The sequence below is a fragment of the Diabrotica virgifera genome, chromosome 9 (genome assembly GCF_917563875.1).
Source record: "Diabrotica virgifera virgifera chromosome 9, PGI_DIABVI_V3a".
NCBI classification, from domain to species: domain Eukaryota; kingdom Metazoa; phylum Arthropoda; class Insecta; order Coleoptera; family Chrysomelidae; genus Diabrotica; species Diabrotica virgifera.
Window position 1 is genome coordinate 30,413,548 of NC_065451.1, and position 22,083 is coordinate 30,435,630.

At 33.4% G+C, this 22,083-nt stretch overlaps 1 protein-coding gene across 2 annotated transcripts in view; it reads right to left on the reverse strand.

The window, feature by feature from the left end:
- The window catches only part of LOC126892617 (gastrula zinc finger protein XlCGF57.1-like), a 96,469-nt gene extending 85,614 nt beyond the window's left edge, over nt 1–10,855 (reverse strand). Inside the window, exon 1 of one of the 2 annotated variants that reach the window (XM_050662200.1) lies at nt 10,337–10,855. In XM_050662200.1, the coding sequence (XP_050518157.1) occupies nt 10,337–10,538 (202 nt within the window). In that variant the 5' untranslated portion in view covers nt 10,539–10,855. The remainder of the gene's footprint in view (nt 1–10,336) is intronic. The other variant, XM_050662198.1, reaches the window with a different exon arrangement.
- Between the last annotated feature and the right edge of the window lie 11,228 nt (nt 10,856–22,083).

A 22,083-nucleotide genomic window follows, 5' to 3' on the forward strand; every position in this document is an offset into this window, starting at 1 on the left:
TATCTCACCGCGCGACTACTCGCGGGTTAAAAACCACAAAACAAAACCAAATTAAAGCAAAGGTATAACATCAAAAATAAAACTTAAACAAACGCATCACTATGAACAAACAGGTGATTTCATGACGTAACGGTTCCTTTAAAATTTTGCCATGGCGAGACAAACGTCTAAATCTGGCAACACAGGTTGGTTAATCTATTAAATGCATTTTGTAACAAAAATATACTCAGGAAGACCGAAACCTGTTAGAAATGGATAATGCAATTATACACGTGGAAGATTCAAACATTGCACAATGTAAGGAGGAGAGAAAAATAGTAGTTTAAAAAAATAACAAAAAAAAATGGTTTATATTTTTCCACACTGCATATCATAAAGATGTTTCAAGCGATATACTCAAATCGAAAAGTACATATACTCACTCCTTCTGGGAGACGACTTATAGCTGCTTTCCGAAAGGAGGAGTTAAACATACTGAGGTGTATATATATATATATATATATATATATATATATATATATATATATATATATATATATATATATATATATATATATATATATATATATATGTAAAAACTAAATTTAGTGGTACACTTTGAATTTTCGGCAAAATGATTTTTCTGGTCAAATTTTGAATTTGAATTCTGAAATTATGTGAATTGCGAGAGCTCTAAGTAGAAAAAAAAATTAAATACAAACAACTTGTTAACCGCACTGTATATTTATTTTATATTTAACACGCGAATATTCTTTTAGGTGTCCAGTCAATTATTTTATTTACAATTATAAAAAATCCAGGTCTGGATTAAAAAATATTGTAAAAAGGTTCCGACCCCAAAAACACCCTGTATATTAAATTTTTTTAAAATGAATTTTTTAGTTGAAAAGAGGATGAAAAACTAAATTTAGTGGTATACGTTGAATTTTCGGCAAAATGATTTTTCTGGTCAAATTTTGAATTTGAATTCTTAAATTATGTATGTGAATTGTGAGAGCTCTGAGTAGAAAAAAATTAAATACAACTTACAACTTGTTAACCGCACTGTATATTTATTTTATATTTAACACGCGAATCTTCTTTTAGGTGTCCAATCAATTATTTTATTTACAATTATAAGAAATCCAGGTCTGGATTAAAAAATATTGTAAAAACGTTCCTACCCAAAAAACACCCTGTATATTAAATTTCTTTAAAATGGATTTTGCATTTGAAAAGGGAATGAAAAACTAAATTTAGTGGTATACTTTGAATTTTCGGCAAGATGATTTTTCTGATAAAATTTTGAATTTGAATTCTGAAATTATGTCAATTGCGAGAGCTCTAAGTAGAGAAAATTAAAATGCGACTTAATTTTAATTAATACCATTATTTAATCTAAATTGGTAAAATGTTAAAACATTTCAGTGTTTTTTTTATTATCTGATTATCTGTGACAAATAGTTTATGGCGAATATTCATCTTTAAATAATGAATAAATAATAAAGAGTCAATAAAGAATACATCACTTTAATCAACAAAGTAAAGTATCTAAAAATTATAACAAAACAGAGAAAATGTGCAGCATAACTATTCAAAATTTAAGTACCTATTCAAAATTACCACCATCAAAAATTATTGTTATGTGTCAAAATGTTAATATTTTACCAATTTAGATTAAATAATGGTATCAATAAAAATTAAATCATATTTTAATTTTTTTTTACTTTGAGCTTCGCAATTCACGTAATTTCAGAATACAAATTCAAAATTTTACCAGAAAAATTATTTTGCCGAAAATTCAAGGTATACCATTAAATTTAGTTTTTCAGCCTCTTTTCAAATGAAAAATATATTTAAAAAAATTTAATATACAGGGTGTTTTTTTTTGGGTCGGAACATTTATACAATATTTTTTAATCTGGACCTGGATTTTTTTTATTTGCAAAGAAATTAATTGATTGGACACCTAAAAGAATATTCGCGTGTTAAATATAAAATGAATATACAGTGCGGTTGACAAGTTGTAAGCTGTATTTCAATTTTTTTCTACTTAGTGCTCTCGAAATCCACATAATTTCAGAATTTAAATTCAAAATTTGATTAGAAAAATCATTTTGCCAAAAATTCAAAGTATAACACTAAATTTAGTTTTTCATTCTCTTTTCAACTGAAAAATCCATTTTAAAAAAAATTAATGTACAGGGTGTTATTTTTGGGTTGGAATATTTTTCCAATTTTTTTAATCCGGACCTGGATCTTTTATAATTGTAAATAATTTAATTTATTGTACACCTTAAACGATATTTGCGTGCCAAATATAAAATAAATATACAGTGTGGTTAAAAAGTTATGAACCAATTAAGAAAATGGCAAAATACATAAAACACTCAGTATCTTTGTTATTAACCTTTCGTTACTCGCGCCAACTTTTTGTGATCGGATACTCGCGCACGGTGCAGGAGACCGGGTCCAAAAATATGGGTCAGCAGTGTTTTAAAATTATTTTTTTTTTGCAAAATTGTGTACGATTAAATTATTTAATGAATATATGATCATATAATTTTGTAGATATGCGTTTGTGTTCACATTATATTACTTTAATCAATAATTTAATAATTTTCATTGTTATCCATTTATATGTATATACAAAAACTTTGGAAGTGAAAAAAAAAATTGAATATGGTTAAATTTGTTTACTAAGAACTTTAGATCTTAATTCAATACACAAAAAAATTAAAAATAAAGAGTAATTGTAGTAACAAAAAAAGTTATAAAAATTAATTAACCTTTTTTAAAACATGAAATACACAATGGTGTCACATTCATTGGAACAATGGTGTTCCAAACACAGATATTTTGACCCGTGTTGAGCTGGCCCCCCCCCACTTGCAAAAATTAAAAAACAAATAGCCCTGATTTATGAGCTATTTATGAGCTCTCATATTCCGCAAACTAAAAATTTTGAACTCGTTCCACTGAGCAGGAATTTAATACCCTACTTAAAAATACCCACTACTTAAAAATAGGAATATTGAATCGGTTTTTGCGGCAGAATTACGAGCTATTTATGAGCTCTTGAAATTATATACTTTCGATTTTTGAGCTCATCCCCTTCACCCCCAAACAACCCTTTAATTGATTTAACTTAAGAGAAAGATGCTGAAAAAACTTAAAATATATCGTATTGCGGATATAATTCATATAGCTTATATACTCTAAGAATAAACTATTAAATCAAGAGCATTTCGATTATTGAGCTACAACCCCTTCGCAGGAAAACCACCCTATCTTCCCGGCTTAAGAGAAAGTTGTACTTAAAATGCATTAAACTAATTATTTGGCGACTACATATCATTTAATAATTTATAACCTTCCAAATTACGCGCATTTAGATCAGTAAATTGCAATTTATTTTGTATAGTGCAGTCACTGAAGGTAAAAATCAACGATTACCTTCAATTTCGGTGAACCTTCATCGATTTTCACGAAAATTGGTCAGTGGTTAGAGGATACGTCAAGAAACAAAGGTGACATGGTACCACCTTGCGCCTTTACCCTGAGGGTGGATACCGCCCCTTCTCGGGGGTGAAAATTATTTTATAAAAATAAATGCACAAATCAATAAAAGAACAAATTAAAAGCAAAATTTATTATATAAAGTTAATAAAATAAGTCAATACTTTTTAAGTTATTAAAGATCAAAGATTTTAATTATTTGTGAAAAAAATGCATGTTTTGAAGAGGTTTTTTGTAAATCACTGAAAAACTTTAAGTTTTTACAAAAAAGTTAATAGTAGTTTAATTCGTATAGCTTATATTCTAAGAATAAACTCTTAAATCACGCGTCTTTCGATTATAGAGCTACAACCCCTTCGCAAGAAAACGACATCATATTCCCGGCTTAAGAGAGAGTTGTTCTTAAAATAATTTAAATTAATTATTTGGCGACTACATATCGTTTAATAATTTATGAGCTTGCAAAATATACGCATCTCAATTATTGAATTGCCATTTTCTTTCTATAGTGCAGTCACTGAAGGTAAAAATCAACTATTACCTTCGACTTCGGTAAATCGCCATTTATTTTCACGAATTGACAATAACAACTTGGGGTTTTAGCCTGGGGTATATGTCACCCCTTCTCGGGAGTGAAAATTACTTTATTAAAAATAACCCCACAAATCGAGAGAGGGACAAATTGTAAGCAAAATTTGTTATATAATGTGACTAAAATAAATCAATACTTTTTGAGTTATTAAAGATCAAATATTTTAATTTTTGGAAAGAAAATGAATGCTTTAGAGCGATTTTTCATAAATGACTCAAAAACTGTAAGTTTTTACAAAAAAGTTTTCATCACTAAAATTGAAGCTAATAAAAAATATAATAAATTGCTTACTTGAAAAACCCTTTAATGTTAATTTAAACTAAGTTATTGGTAATTAAATGTATATTTTTTTCCGCGACTGTTCAAATCTAAGGGTTCAAGCTTAAATAACGGGAAAGAGATGCATTTTATAACACTTAGGTACTAAATACTTGTCAAAGTACTTAGAAATACCTATGAAAAATAAGATCCAGAAAAAGTTGATAGTATCAAAATCCGCTCACCAATTTTAGTGAAAATGAATGGAGATTTACCGAAATCGAAGGTCATAGTTGATTTTTACCTTCAGTGACTGCACTATAGAAAGAAAATGGCAATTCAATAATTGAGATGCGTATATTTTGCGAGCCATAAATTATTAAACAATATATAGTCGACAAATAATTAATTTAAATTATTTTAAGTACAACCCTCTCTTAAGCCGGGAATATGGGATGGTTTTCTTGCGAAGGGGTTGAAGTTCAATAATCGAAAGGCGCGTGATTTTAGAGTTTTTTCTTAGAATATAAGCTATACGAATTAAACTACTATTAACTTTTTTGTAAAAACTTACAGTTTCTCAGTGATTTACAAAAAACCTCTTCAAAACATGCATTTTTTTCACAAATAATTAAAATCTTTGATCTTTAATAACTTAAAAAGTATTTACTTATTTTATTAACTTTATATAATAAATTTTGCTGTTAATTTGTTCTTTTATTGATTTGTGCAGTTATTTTTTATAAAATAATTTTCACCCCCGAGAAGGGGCGGTATCCACCCTCAGGGTAAAGGCGCAAGGTGGTACCATGTCACCTTTGTTTCTTGACGTATCCTCTAACCACTGACCAATTTTCGTGAAAATCGATGAAGGTTCACCGAAATTGAAGGTAATCGTTTATTTTTACCTTCAGTGACTGCACTATACAAAATAAATTGCAATTTACTGATCTAAATGCGCGTAATTTGGAAGCTTATAAATTATTAAATGATATGTAGTCGCCAAATAATTAGTTTAACGCATTTTAAGTACAACTTTCTCTTAAGCCGGGAAGATAGGGTGGTTTTCTGGCGAAAGGGTTGTAGCTCAATAATCGAAATGCTCTTGATTTAATAGTTTATTCTTAGAGTATATAAGCTATAGGAATTATATTCGCAATACGATATATTTTAAGTTTTCTCAGCATCTTTCTCTTAAGTTAAATCAATTAAAGGGTTGTTTGGGGGTGAAGGGGATGAGCTCAAAAATCTAAACTATATAATTTCAAGAGCTCATAAATAGCTCGTAATTCTGCCGCAAAAACCGATTCAATATTCCTATTTTTAAGTAGTGGGGGGGGGGCTGACTCAGCCCCCCCCACTAGGGTATTAAATTCCTGCTCAGTGGAACGAGCTCAAAATTTTTAGTTTGCGGAATATGAGAGCTCATAAATAGCTCATAAATCAGGGCTATTTGTTTTTTAATTTTTGCAAGTGGGGGGGGCCAGCTCAACACGGGTGATATTTTGAGCATATTTGGCAGTAAAGCTTTGTTTTTCTATTTTTCTTCCAATCACAAACAGCACAGCGATCTGAAGTTCCTGGTGTTACGACTGGTACTTGTTCTGTTGGTAAACCACATATATCTCCCTAAACCTCATTCTGATGGTTCTGGGTAAGTTATATATTTATATTATATATATATATATATATATATATATATATATATATATATATATATATATATATATATATATATAAATATAAATAAACTAATCAATAAACATTGAAAATAAGGAAAATATCTTAAATTACCTTACTAATTAAAAATATCGATGTGTGATCCAAACACAAAAATTGGTGCACAAATACTCGCACACGGTGTACGGGACCGTGTTGCGTAATAACAAAAAGACAGTACTATTTTTTACACTGCGAACTGACTTTACCCACAGTTGATTGACCACTGAAGACGTATAAGAAGTAGCCATTCAAAATCCCCACTACAAGCAGAGTTACAGGAATTTATTTACAGGCCCGGTCTCCCACACCGTGTGCGAGTAACGGAGGGTTAATGGAGTAAGACCCATTAAGTATATTTTTGAGACCGCCTAAGTGTCCTCTTTCTGCAGTTAACGTATGTTACTTTCCCAATGAAACACCCTGTATAACTTTACTAATAAAAATAAAGTTACTAAATTTATAAATATTTCTGAGTTAAAAACTGATAATTAATTTTATCTGAGATGAAGATTACAAAATTGTTAATTTTGACAAAATATATTCATGCAAAAATCCAATAAAGAATTTTACACTATGATAGTTTATTAAATTTTAGCACACTTTTTACTAGCAAAAACCCAATAAAAGATGGGGTAAATTGAAAATTGAATATTACAAAAAAAAAACATTTAGAATGGGGCCTATATTTATAACGAAAAACACAGTCAGAGCTTACAAGGTACCACAGCAAATCAATTGTAATAAATTTAAACTTAAGTGTACCTACCGAAAAGTTGTCTGTTACTGGAGTCTAGTAGTAGTATGTATCTATCTAGTCTAGTAAAAAAAAAAAATTTTTTATTTTGTAAAATACAACTGTCAAACTAATTAGGTCTAGACTTTTCCCTAAAACTTCCCACGCATATAGGAACAAACATTTAGTAAGAAATGTCTCGTTCCACTAGCTTACCATGAATGAATTCCAGTCTGCCAAAAGTTTTTTACAAAAACGCTGTATATATTCTCAGATGACATAATGAATGCTGTAGCTAACAGTGATTCTACTGGATGATATTCTAAAGAAGACAATCACGGAAAATGGTAATTAGTTAATAAAAATATTGGAAGATATTGGTTTGAATATGTCCAAAAGGGTAACTGTAGACTCTTCTAATAAAGTGAAGAAGTTATTTTTTAAGTCTCAGATGTACTTCTGAATTAAAAAATTAAACAAGTCTCTTAATAAACTTGACATTGCGTAAAAGAAAAAATTATAAAAACAGCTACATAGTTGCTGTATGTACATCTATTTCACAAGCACAAAATTTGAATAAAGTGCATGGCACGAAAACTGTAAAACTTATTTTTGTCTTTTCCAAGCCTCTCACTTAAATCTGATGAAATACATTGTTTAAAAAGTAAAAATTTTGATTTTTTTTATCAATCCATTAAATTTATGGTTTCAATTTTTGGGGTTTCTCTTCCCCTTGGTAATAATTATATTTACTAATGTGTAGGCCACTAATAAATATACCGGGTGTCCACTTATATTTTCCCCCATTTTAACTGCCTATAACTTCTAAACGGCTCAAGATAGAAATATGCGGTTTTCGCTGAAATGTTTTATTTTAGTAAAAGTTTTGTCTGAATGGATTAAATTTTTTATATCGCTTTCAAATATGAAAAAAAGATGGCGGATTTTTGAAAAAAACGTTGTTGACTTTTTTTTAATGGAACACCCAGTATATTTTTTGTAAATTGAAAGAAAGGTCATTCACCTATCCAGCGATATAAAGTTTTTCAAAATCGGTTGTCAAATGACTGAGTAATTAATTTTTAAAATGAGAGGTGCAACTCTCTAACTAAGCAAATTGATATAATAGGTTATAGCAGTATACTAAGCAGTATATTTTTTTGTAACTTGAAAAAATGGTCATTTACCTATCCAGCGATATAATTTTTTTTAAAATCGGTTGTCAAATAACTGAGCAATTAATTTCTAAAATGAGAGATGCAATGTGGAAACACATAACATAAGATCAACTTGCTTAGCTATGTTATTTAGGTATGTGATATCCACGTTGCACCTCTCATTTTAAAAATTAATTGCTCAGTGATTTGACAACCGATTTTAAAAAACTTTATATCGCTGGATAGGTGAATGATCGTTCTTTCAATTTACAAAAAAAAAATACTGGGTGTTCCATTAAAAAAAAGTCAAAGTTTTTTTCAAAAATCCGCCATTTTTATTTTCGTAATTGAAAGCGATATAAAAAACTCAATCGATTCATACAAAACTTTTACTAAAATAAAACATTTCAGCGAAAACCGCATGTTTCTATGTTGAGCCGTTTAGAAGTTATAGGTAGTTAAAATGGGGGAAAATATAAGTAGACACCCGGTATAAGAGACTGGGACCTTTACAAACAACTGAAAATCTATTTAAATAAAAGGAAATACACTAAAACCTCGCAAATCTGAACTAATTGGGGGGACAGCCTGTTCGGATTCCGAAAAGTTCGGATTATCCGAAAATTAGCCTAACTAATAATTCAAAGCTTTCATTGTCGTTGATTTTGAGTCATAGAACGTTCTCACAAGAGTGTGGACAATATGTTTGGACTCAATTGACTACAATAGAATTGAAGTAAGTTTATGTTTAACCTATATACTATATTATTATAAGCAATACATATTCATTTTCAAGAAATTTTATAAAATGTCAAAGTCCTATTAATCCTACATTGTTCAATTTTCTGGTTTTACTCTCTATAGTAAGCATGTCTTTAAGTTTTTGTCTTGAATTATTTAATTTTCTTCACTTTCCATTGGTTCGGACTTGCCGAACGTTCGGATTAGCGGGGTAAGGATTTGCGGGGTTCTACTGTAGTTTAATAATTTTCCTCTAATCTATAAAAATCACTTAGTTTCTTTTAGTCATAATTCATTCATTTTTACTATTCTCAAGTTTCATTCGCATTCCTATTACGAACGCATAGACGGGATTATCCTTTACTCTGTTGCTGACGTCATGCGCCAATTGGACGAGCTTCCGTAACTAGAATATCAGGGTCTGGTTGAGCAGTATGCAGTATGTAGTTGATTTTTCAAATTATCCGTCAAGAAATCATTTACTAGTGCTTCAAAAATCTTAGGAATGGCAGAAAGAATTGTTATGGAACATGAAAATTGCACATTAGAATCTTACTTATGGCATTATCTAACGTGAGGCGTTATCACAATTTACCAAACTGTAGTATAAAATAATTTTAAGATTTACAGTCCTTCAAATAACGAAGTTACAGTTGAGTCCGCGAGTCTTTACCTGTGCGTCATTAATACCTGGTGAGATAAAACACATACTTTTTATTTAGCGTCATTCTCTTCTTCTTCTTTTTTGTTTTTGGTTTCGCTGCAAGGCGATTACCAGCACGATTTATAAGCGATCTTGACGTAGTCTGGCTCTAAGCCATACCAAAATCGCTGACTATGTTCTTGTAAGGAAGCTTTTGATGAGGTGTGATGATTATAATTGCACGCATGAAATTAATGACAAACCAGCTGCCACATGTTATTTAAGTAAAAACACATGTTATTTTTATGAACGATTTTGACTCATTGTATTGAAAGGAGATAGGTACAAAGAAAGACGATTGGAGATGTCTTCACATATTTTAAGTACAATTTCTGACATTTTGGTTTGTTTACTTTTGTGGCTGTCAGTTTGTTGAATTTTTTGCTGTTATTTTGTCGAGTTTTTGCATTTTGAAGTTTTTTATAGTACACAAATAGTTGTTTTCACCACCAACTAATTTTATATTGGAGTTAGAAATTTTGTGACAAGTTTATGTTATTTTAAGATAAATTTTGACGACCTACAAAGCTAACCTCATGGTTGACACAGTTGAAAGCTTGTGTTTAAGGTTCCGCCAAAGTGAATAAAATAACAAAAAGAGCAAATGTTATTGAATTTTTTTATAAATTGTTTATTTATTTATTAATCAATGATAATAAAATAATTTATTAAGCTTCAATGATAACATCAAATTTTATAATAACCCATGATCGGAATAATATCCATTTGCCGTTGCGTTTAGTAAATTTCTGACTTATTTCGTATGCTTTAAATGATGACGCACGGGTAAAGACTCGCGGACTCAACTGTATGATAGTTTAAAATTAGAAATTTGTCTCCTTAAAAATTTATGAAATGGCGCTTGGAACCTTATTATTCTGTTCAGTCGGCAAGATCATAGAAACCTACATAGCTACTCATTATTTACTTACCATCATCTTGTTTGATTTCAGCTTTTATAGGATATTTCTTAACGTCTAAATAATCAAATGCATCATTTGCACTTTCCCTGATACCCTCCTCCTTAACTTCAATTTTACAGGTATCCTCTAGAACTTCATCTACTTCATTATCTATTTCTCTTTTGCAAGTCGTCTCAGCAATTTCCTGTTTTACTGCACTTTGATTAAACATGATTTTTATATTATTATACCTTGTATAATATTTAGCAAATACTAACTATTAGTTTACCTTGTTTGTAAACAAAACAATAAAAATATCATAAAAGAAAGAGATGATGCCAAGGAAGCCAAAATAGGGCATTACAAAATGCTGTCAAAATTAAATCTTCTTCTTCTTCTGTAGTTTATTGGCCTCCACCTACTTGGATATTTGGCCAGAAGTTAAATCAATGGGTGCATTCAGCAGACGCAATCGCTAACTAATCGATTAGTAATCGATTTGTGATTTACATGCTGAATGCCACAATTTATGTGGCATTCAGCAGAAAATCACTAATCGATTAGTTAGCGATTGCGTCTGCTGAATGCACCCAATATGACAGCCGGAAGGGTGCGTTCGGCAGAGAAATGTTAACAATCATAGCCACCTTTACTTTACAAGCCATGAAGTTGAAACTTGGCAACATCTATTGGTAGACCGATTAATTCTGACAGTTCTCATTTGTTTTTAAATAATTTTCACTGTATTTACAGAGAAACTGAAATATTTTACAATATTTCGTGCTCCAAATTATAAAGAACATTAAAAGGTATGTTATTAAGATGATTTTAGTTAAATATAATATATTTTTATATAAACTTGCGTGCATATAGAAATCCGTCCACTTAAAAATTTTGTCATTTTTAATGTCTCATATTTCCTAAACCTGTTGGCAGATTTAAGTGATTTTTATAATATGTTATAGCCTAATTCTTTAACAATACCGCTGTAATAATATTGTTGGTAAACAGTGAAATTTTTATGGTGTACCGGGTATTTAAAAAATACTGAAATTTAAACCCAACTATAGACTCCGGTTTTCTTAACATTCTGTTTTTTTGATTAATTTGCTTATGTTTAACAACTAGATTTGTTCTTTATCAATTCAGGGTGTTTCTAAATAAGTGCGACAAACTTTAAGGGGAAAGGAACAAAATGAAAAATTTTGACGCCTGTATTTTAAAGGTAATCATTTTTTTCGAATTCTGAGAAAACTAATAAGTATTTTTGAAAAATTTAAACGCAGAATAAAAGATTACTTTATTACCGAGGGCCAAAAGTCCCTTAGAATGAATAAAAAGTTTTTTTTAATGACATATTTGAAACTAAAAATCACACTAAATTTTCTTAGTTTTTCACCCCTGTAACTTATTAAAATAAACATAGAAGTTTTCAGGGACTTTGGGTCCTTGGTCCTAACGTAATCTTTCACTCTGCGTTTAAATTTTTGAAAAATATTTATTAGTTTTCTTAGGATTCGAAAAAAATGAATCCCGTTCATATTCTTGTTATTGGTTTTTTTTTTGTATAATAAACGTTACTTACAAGGAATTACTTTTAATATTATTTTGTACAAACTTCCAATTAATAATATTTTCTTGTTCGACTCAAAAAATACTATAAATTTTACCAGAATTTGTACTTTAAAATCGTAGTTACGAAAGCGGTAGTCCGAAAGTCAGACTACGGACGTCATCAATTGCGACGTTGCCTTTTTCTCTTCATGGCTTGTAAAGTAAAGGTGGCTATGTAACAATAGACCAGGCTAGTTATATGCCACTCAATTCATCGGGGTGTAACGTCAATGTCAAGTACGGTGGTCTAGCTATCTTTGTCTTTCGTACGAGTGTGAGCGTATCTACCAAGAGGTGGGAGCATTGATATAAAAATACCACGATACACTCAACCAGAGATAGGATGGTACACATTTGTGGGCGGATCCTCCTTGGCGCGAAATACGTCACTCACAGAGTTGTTTTAAAAGTTAGCGTGCAGTACACATATAGTTGACATACGTTTTCGCTTATAAATTCGTTTAATTGTGTTTTTTTGGGGTTTTTGGCTTCTTTTTTATTAAAATGAGGTGTGCTGTGTGTACGGTGTAATTCTGACAATCAGTAAAAGAAAAATCCGTGTGATAAAAGCGTCAAGTTTTACCGATTTCCCAAAGACTCCAGTTTGTGCAAGCAGAGTGATTACATCCTACAAAAACAAGAGACAAAGTGAACGTTAAAACCGCTGTTATTTGTTCCAAACATTTTCTGGAGAGTGATTATGAAACCAATTTAAGACATAAGCTTCTTAGTTACACTCCCAAAAATTATCGTGGTTTGAAAAACGATGCGGTTCCTACCCAGAATCTACCCCTATCCCAAGTTTGTTTTGATACATCTAAACTGAATCGAAAACTTCTTGCCAAAAAGAGGCAAACGACTCAACTTGTGAGTGAATTACTAGCCTCAACGCCCTCAACCTCAAGAGGAACGTAAGTTACTAAAAATGTTACAAGGTGTCCCGTATTTAAAATGCCTATACAGAAATATCATAAATTATACGTAGAGGTCCATTCCCGGGAAATCAGTAAAAAAATGGAAATCCTGATCTGATACCCGGGTATTCTTACAGATTTCCAGGGATTTTTTTAAATGTTTCATTTTAAATAGGACTTTTCCACACTCCTTATTTGTTGTGAGCTTCCGTCATATTATTATGTCGTATATTAATATTATACACGGATTATACGACATATGGCCGAAGCTCGAAACAAATTCCACTTAAAATATTTCATTTTTTAGTTACATTTTTAAAGCATAAACATTCTATTGTTTATGCAAAAGATCTGATTCATTTTGAAGGGTCCAGGATTATATTGTAAATATTAATTTTTAATTAAATTTATGTTTATGAAGAATGCGATGAAAAATTATAAACGGTCATTAAAAAGGAGGTCACGTTGTACAACAATTCAAATCAGCTGACCGGACATTTACAAAATTACTCACTGCACTAAAAAACATCAGACCTTTCTGACCTTCATCAACAGAAAGCGAACGTGTGTTTATAATTTCAGCAAATTTCTGTACAAAAAAGGAATCAGCTGGAAAGATCAAACACTGAACAATTTATGTTTTCCTAAAACTTATTTCAATAATAAAATCAACGAAAATTCAGATTAAACACAAATTTATAATTTTTCTGTTTTTAAAATTTTCTTTTAAATTTTTGAATGTTTCTAAATATATTCAATATTTAATCAATATTATACGTTTTAATACTAATTGCATTGAAAAATAATGAAGATAAAATAGAAAAGTAAAAAAGAGAGTGAAAAATAATTAAAAACCAATTTCTTCTCTTCATTTTTAAATTTCCCGATTTCCGGGAAATCATAGGGGGCGGGAAATGGAGCTCTAACTGTAAAAGATACAGAATGGAGTTAAATGATCTGGCAGGATTCATTTGCCATAAATTTAAGAACGACTTATCATTGCAAAGTTCGTCGAGTACATCATTTACGTGGATAGATCATTTGAGAGAGGGTGGTTTGTCAAAACCATCTTCTGGCATTCATGAATGCCGTTGAGAGTCTCAACAGGGTATTTTTTGCTGCACATAATATAGATGGATTAGTATGTGTTGAAAATATCATAAAAAGTCTTTTGTTGCAAAGTGTAGATATTCAATGCCCCGAAAAGGCAAAACGCTTGTTCTTTAGAACAAGAATGTTCATTCGCACAAAAGAACTAAATAGATCAATTACCCTCCAGAGAGCTACCAAAAGAAAATGGAAAAAAATTTTGGCCTAGAAAACAATAAAAAGCTCTTAATAATGTGTATATGGGATTGAGCCACAATTGTTGGTGTAACGAAAATTACATTTCTTAAATACTACCGTTTGAGTTTCGATTTCCATTCCGGAAATCGCCCTCAGAAAATTAAAAGTTAAAAGAAAATTAAGTGTTGAAAATTCTGGGAAACTGTAGTAACCGTCTCGTAACCTCGTTCAGGTTACAACAATTTTCCCAGAATTTTCAACACCTAATTCTCTTTTAAATTTTAATTTTCAAAGATTCAAGCTCGACTCTTCAATACGATTTGATTGTTATGTCAGAGGTACTATTTCTGCGATTATATTATATGGCACTTCCGGTTAGAACTTTTTAACCGAAAATTATATAATAACCAAAAGTATGTCTACATTTATTCTCATCTTGCTAAGGCACGTCAAATAATATATCGCTCTAAAACGGTAGGTACTTCCGGTTGCAACTCTAAAATCGGAAGTCCGATGTCAAATGCCTTATCTTTAACACCATCCCTGGGTTATAAGCTTTCATTCGACATCTCATTTGTCATTATATCTGTATTAGTAACGAAGGAGTTATATTCACGGATGGACGGACAGACAGTCATGAAACCGGAAGTATATATTTGTTCTCGTCTTGCTAAAGCGCAACGAATAATATATCGCTTGTACTATTCCGGTGACTTTAAAACAGTACTTCCGGTTGCAACTCGAAAACCGGAAGTCCTAGGTCAAATTTCTCACCTTTAGTACCATCCTTGGAATATAAGCTTTCATTCGACACCTCACTTGTCATTCTACCTGGTATAATGACGGAAGAGTTGTGTCTACGGACGGACGTACGGACAGACATACGTAAATAATTCAACGTTTTCACATTTTTTCAAAATTGGGTGAAAACAACATGCATATTTTATTTAAACTACTGCATATGTGCATATTTCATACGTTTTTATTAGCATACTTGCCTAAGTTTAGTAATAAGTATAGGAATAAAACTTTTATTTGTTTCGAAAACAGCACTTATTTATTTCATGTTCTCTATTCAAACCTAACTAAATATTTAAAATAATGCTCGAACATATTTTGTAATTATGTACTTGTTTAGTTTTTAAGTTACTTATACAAATTTATTTGGTCTTCTAAATACCCTTTTTAATTTTAATTTGTGGGTAATTATTTTAAAATTTCTTGGACAGAAAGTTGTATTTACTTATATAGTAACTTCTGTGTAAATTTCAGATTTTTACCTTTTGTAATTTGAATAAAATAAGAGAAGTTTGACGTTATTTATATTGGTTTCCTTATATCCCGCCAGCGATTACTCTGTGAGTGACGTCATGCGCTCGGCAGACGAAAACTCGTTTTTAGGAACATCCGGGCCTGTAAAAATACAGTGGGAGTAACTGAACGACACTGTCACAGAAACAGCGGCCATCATATGCTAGAGAGAGAAGGCTAAGCGCCGTCAGAGATTTTTCGACTATTTTTCGGACCTGGGCCCTGATTCTAATTCAAAGGGTACCTCCCGTTAAGATAGGCAAAATGCCCTCACTCTCAGAATTCAATTTTTTAAATTTTTTTACGTTCTGTGCAATTAAAAAATGAGATAACGCGGATTTTTAGCTCGCCACCCCCCTTACCCCTCCACCCACAGCCAAAAACGTAGATTTTTAGATTGAATTTTTTTTAGTTGGGTTGCAATTGATTTAAAAATTTCAAAAAATTCACACGTGTAGCTGAGGCTTTTACAAAAGATATCCATTTTTTATGGACCCTTAGGTCGAGTGTACATAACCTCAAATTTTTCTTTAATTTTTTTAAAACCTATAACTTTTTTTTAAGGGGGCTGCAGGTCCAATTTTTTTTGGATTTTGTGTATTTTATCAAAAGCTATCTCTCTGATTTTTTTCAAATTTTCCGTCAGGTACGCCATCTTGAAAAATCCGGAAAACTGTTTTTTTAGGGGGTTTATAGGGATTTTCTCCATTTTATTGACTGCAACATAGATCAACTCAAGGTTTTGTTAATAGATTATGTATAATTTGAAATAAATGAGTATTTTAGGATTATCAAAAATTGGGCAAAACACCTTGTAACCCCCAAAAACCATGTTTTTTCAAGTTATATAAGTGTTTTTGCGGGCTTAATGATATTTTTTGAGATCGATACAGCCTGAATATTTTTTTTTCATTTTTTTACGTTATATGTGATTAAAAAATAAGACTTATCGCATTTTTAGCCCACCACCCCCTCCCCGTACCCCCACAAAAACGTCAATTTTTCTATTTTTTTGTTTAAGGTTGCAATTAATTTAAAATTTTTATGAGGCTTCTACAAAACGTATCTATTTTTTATAGACCCGTGTAGGTCGAGTGTACAGGCCCGTTTTACCAAATAGGCACGGTAGGCACGTGCCTAGGGCGCTAGGTTTTGGGGGGCGCAAAAAAAAATTGCCGTGGTTGTATCAGCATGCCTCATTTATTGCGCCACTGCCGAAAGCCAACATCTGACCCAAATCACAGCCCGCCCGGCGCTCCGCGCTGTACTTAACGTGCCACTTGTGGCCGTGTGCCAGCCACACAGCCCGCCTCGCGCCCCCTTTCACCGCCACTGGTTGCTAGTCAACCACGCTCGGCCTCTCTCTCCGCCCGCACCCCGACCACCCTCCCCACTTCCTACCGTGGATTGATTACGCCTGTCACAACTTGAAAATCTGTAGTTGTTGTTGTTTCCTTTTTTGGATGATTTGTGACAACGTGTATCATTATGAATTGAAAGTATATTCTTTTGTCCTAGTCAATGTGATATCTGTTGGTGCTGAAGTGAAGACTGAAGACTGTGGTAGTGGTGTGGTTTAATATCGGTATAGTATAGTGTGACCACAGATAAAAGAAGTTCTTTTATCCATGTTGTGACCCTCTTAGTATTTTGAACAATATACTGTGAAACAAATTCTGTGATCAAGAAGAAGGGACAATTTATTTGCGCGTAAGTAAATTGAATAGAAGTAACACAGCAAATTGTGATCTAATTTTATAAAGTAAAATACAAGCAATAAAACTCATTCCAAAGGTTATGCTCATATACAACATTATAATAATGTATTAATTTTATTGATAGGGCGGTTTTTTAATAAAGTCGTGTGTTATTGAGCTTCTCAAAGGAATCGTAATGAGTTCTTCAAAGCCAAGTGGTTCCGAGTTTCGTAAACGAGCGGCTGAAAAACACCAAAAAGAGCAAAATGTTTTGAAAAAGATCCCCAAAATATCCGGATTTTTCAAGGTTGCGCCAAAACCACAGATAAACCTACAAAATCCGTCTTCGTGTAATCCAGTAAAAAATGACCCCCTAAGAATTCTCATTCATCCATCAACGTCGGCCGCAGTAGATTCAACAACTGCAATCGCACACAGCATACCTAACTCAGAAAAAAACCTGGAAGTAGAACGCCCGAAAATCAAGCCTACGGACTCAGTTGAAGACCAATATAATTTTGAGACTAAAGAGAAAGACCCTATTCATTCTCCAACGTCGGCCGAATTATATACAACTATTGCAATTGTGCACGAGCACGACAGTAACTCAAACTCAGACACAAACCTCGTAGTAGAAAGTGTGAAGCCCAAAGACCCAGTTGAAGACCAATACGATTTTGAGCTTGAAGACCCGGCATCATGGAATATCAAAAATGAATCGCAAGTAAATAAAATAATAAGTTCTGAATTTGATCAAAATCTTCTGCAAGCTGATTTTTCAAAGTCTGAACATCACGGCGATGGAAAAAGTAAGGTGAAACGGAAGCTTTCGGTCAACTTATTTCTTGTCACGCTTCCGAACGGAGAAAAGATCAAAAGAGACTGGCTTATTTACTCGCAATCAACAGGGCAGGTATTTTGTAAATTCTGCCTTATTTTTCAACCAGAGGACAAATCCACATCTTTTAACAAAGGGTTTAATGATTGGAAAAATTCCTTTGCATTAGCTGAGAAACATGAAAAATCTGACGACCACAGGGCTAATGTTTTGAAATTTATTTTGAGGAAAAAGACCACATCTAATGTCACCAAACAAATTCAAAGTCAATACCAGGAAGAAGTGAAATATTGGCGAGAAATATTGACAAGAGTTGAGTCTGTTGTAAAATTTTTGTCGAGTAGAGGTCTCCCATTTAGAGGTGATAACCAAACGTTTGGATCTACATCAAACGGACTTTTTCTAGGCTGTCTTGAGCTGATAAGTGAATTTGATCCATTTCTCGCCCAACACATAGCAACACATGGTAACAAAGGCAAAGGTAGTGTATCATACCTTTCGTCTGACATTTGCAATGAATTTATTGAGATTATGAGCAAAGAAGTACTGAAACAAATCTTGAATGAAATCAGGCAAGCTCGCTATTTCTCTTTAATCATAGACTCCACACCTGACGTGTCGCACACAGACCAGTTGGCTGTAGTACTTCGGTATGTTTCATTGCCCAATGCTTGCGCCAACGAACGTCTGATACAACTCTTACCAAGTGTATGCCACAAATCTGGAAGTTTGGAAGAAGCAACCCTCAGTTTACTTGAGAAACTTGAGCTGGATATCGATAACTGTCGTGGACAAAGTTATGACAATGCATCAAATATGTCGGGCATATACTCAGGTCTTCAGGCAAGGATTAAAAGCAAAAATGATCTTGCTGACTATGTACCATGTGCAGCCCACTCACTAAACCTTGCTGGGTGTTTTGCTGCCGAGAAGGCGTGTCCAGAAGCCACAATATTTTTTACATTCGTACAAGGGCTGTATGCTTTTTTCTCGGCATCCACTTACAGGTGGAACATCCTAAAAAGTCATATTGAAAAGATTAACGAAGGAAAATCAAAGAAAGATCAGAGAAAGCTAATGGTAAAACCCCTGAGTGACACAAGATGGTCTGATAGGGTAGACGCCCTTCGAGCTTTAAAAATAAGTCGACATGAATTAAAAGATGCTCTTGAAGAGCTAAATAAAGACAATACTCAGACACCAGCAACACAATGCACAGCCGCTGGGTTTCTAAAAACACTTGGACATTTCCAAACCACGTTATTAACTGTGATCTGGGACGAAATTCTCGAGAGAGTTGATAAAACAAGTAAGACTCTTCAAAATCAAGATTTAGACCTATTTGGTGCCACAAAGGAACTTGAAACACTATCTTCGTTTTTGAGTGAAAAGAGAGATTTATTTGATGATTTCGAGTCCAAAGCATTGAAACTTGCAGAAAAAGAAGAAGCTGTATACGACAAAGTAAGAAAAAGAAAGTTATTGCCCGATGAAAAGGACAGAAGCATGGAAGAAACATCTTCTCGAGAAAGATTTCGCACTGGGGTGTTTATTGCCATTGTTGACAACATAGCTTCGCAGCTCAACAAAAGAAGGGAGGCCTATAAAAATCTCGACACAAGATTTAAGATCTTACAAAATCTAGAAGAGAAAAATTCCAATGAGGTGGCTTGTGAAGCTAAACTGTTAGGAGAAGTATACAAGAATGATATTGATGGGGAAGACTTTGCCCAGGAATGTAACCATTTCAAACAATACATGGTTTTGGAGAACCTTTCTAAGATCAAAGAAATGTACGCCTACATAAAATCAAACAGATTAGAGAACACTTTCCCCAATTTGGAGGTTGCTCTCAGGATATTTCTAACCTTACCTGTGACGAACTGCACAGCTGAACGTAGCTTTCAGCTTTGAAAAGAGTGAAGTCAGAAATTAGATCGTCGATGGTTGATGAAAAGCTTAATGGCTTATTGTTGCTGTGCACCCAAAACGACATTACTTTAAAATTAGACTACAAAAACATTATTGACGACTTTGCAACACGGAAAACCAGAAAAAAAGCTATTGTATGAATCTCTAGTAAGTCTAGTCGTAAGCCAACAAACCAAAAATAATTCAAAGAAAATGTGATTAAACGAATACTGTAAATAATGTAAATACTTCAAATGTAAAGAAGGGAGGGTGGGTGGTCCGTGATGCCGTGAGGTACGTTACACGCATTCCCACCGGAGGCCAGTAGATACCTCACGGCTACCGGTTGCCAGTCCGGGACACGGCGGGTCCATAGGTGGTGGATAATGGGAAGGCTCTCGAAAAGAATCAGGATAATTTGTAAAGGAGAGTTAAGGGACATTAAGTCTAAAGTCCTCCCGAACCAAAACTGGCATTTCAGACTAAATCTAAATTTACGGAGTGTAGGCGCGTTATGGTAGGGCTGGTGGGGGGAAGGGGAGGGGCGTAATCAGCTGTAAGGGGTATAAAAAGGGGCGCTACTCTTCGTTGTGCCTGCTAATCTAATTAGCCAAGTCTGCGACCACTCGACAGTGGTCCACGGGTACGGAAGCAATGTCACGGTGACATTCCGCTCCAACCACTAAACACCCTCCCTTTATGGATTTCACCCTAGGCACAGTCAACTGTCAGGGTCTCTCCAAAAAGAGACCCCTCATCAAGAATATCCTGTCGAAGCATAACATCCAGATCCTCGCACTCACAGATACTCTGTCGAAAAGCGATCCACACTTCGCAGGATATTCGATCATCCATCGAAGCCGCTGTCAGGTTTCACGCGGGAATGGTATTCTCGTTAAACACGGAATACCGCACACCACACACACATTCCCACAAAATTTTCGTCCACCTGATGTGGACTTCCTGGCAATTGACGTGCATATCTCCAATAACGAAACCCTCACGATAGTCTCTTACTACAAACACCCGGATCAACCACTCAACAGGCATTTGCTGGAGTATTTTTCAAGGCTCGGCAAGGCCGTGTTGATGGGCGATCTAAATTGTAGACACACACAGTTTGGTGATCACCGTCAAAACCCAGAAGGCATCCGCCTCACGGATTTTCTACTAGACCTTCCTATCTCTCGAATCACCAACACTGAATACACGTTTCTGAACGCTGCTGGGGCCTCTATTGTCGACCACATCCTAGTTACTAGTAACATTCTGGATCGGTTCGAGGATAGATGCCACATCGGTGATTCAATAACGTCAGACCACGTACCACTTCTTGTCAACACTGACATACTAACTCCAAAACAACCCAATCCTCCAAGAACTATAAGAGACTATCGTCACGCTAACTGGACTGAATTCCAAAATTTCATCACTCAAAATCTCCCTATGTTAGGCGAACTTGATACTAACGACAGTATCGACACCAGTGCAACCGAAATTGAGAACCTCATCACCGAGGCGATCACGCACGCTATTCCACTTAAACAAATAACCTATACATCACCGGCACTTCCACAATACATCATTGCCAAAATCCAACAAAAAAGACGTCTTCTACGTCAATATAAGGCCAACAGAAATCCATTAATCAAAACAGAATACAACCGAATCTGCGCCAGGATAAAGAAAGAGATATCTGACCTAACGGCTCGCCGGTGGGAAGATACTACCTCAAAACTGGACTACAGAGACGGAAGTAAATTCTGGCACAAATTCAAAGTCCTAACAAAACAAAAACTATCTCAACCTTCACATCTGTTGGTCAACAATCACATAGTCAATTCCCCAGAAGGGAAAGCTGAAGCATTCAAAAATTCGCTTCAAATTGTAGCAGATGGATTTCTACTACAATGTTTTATAAAAAAAATATTCGTTAATTTAATATCCTATCCCAAGAAAAATATCTATTTTTCTAATATTTTGGTGAGTTTATATATCTTTAAAATTTCCTAAGCCGCTCCTGTTCGAAATATTTCAAAGTATTTCACAATAGTAAAATCATAGGAAATTTCCTGTTTACTTGTATAAACATTTGTTGTTCTGGAAGGATTCGTTAGGTCCCAGTATATTTCCTTTAGCTTTGAGCGCTAAAAATCCCATGTTATTATTGGTCAGAATTTTGAAAGATCGTTGAGTTCTCTCCGC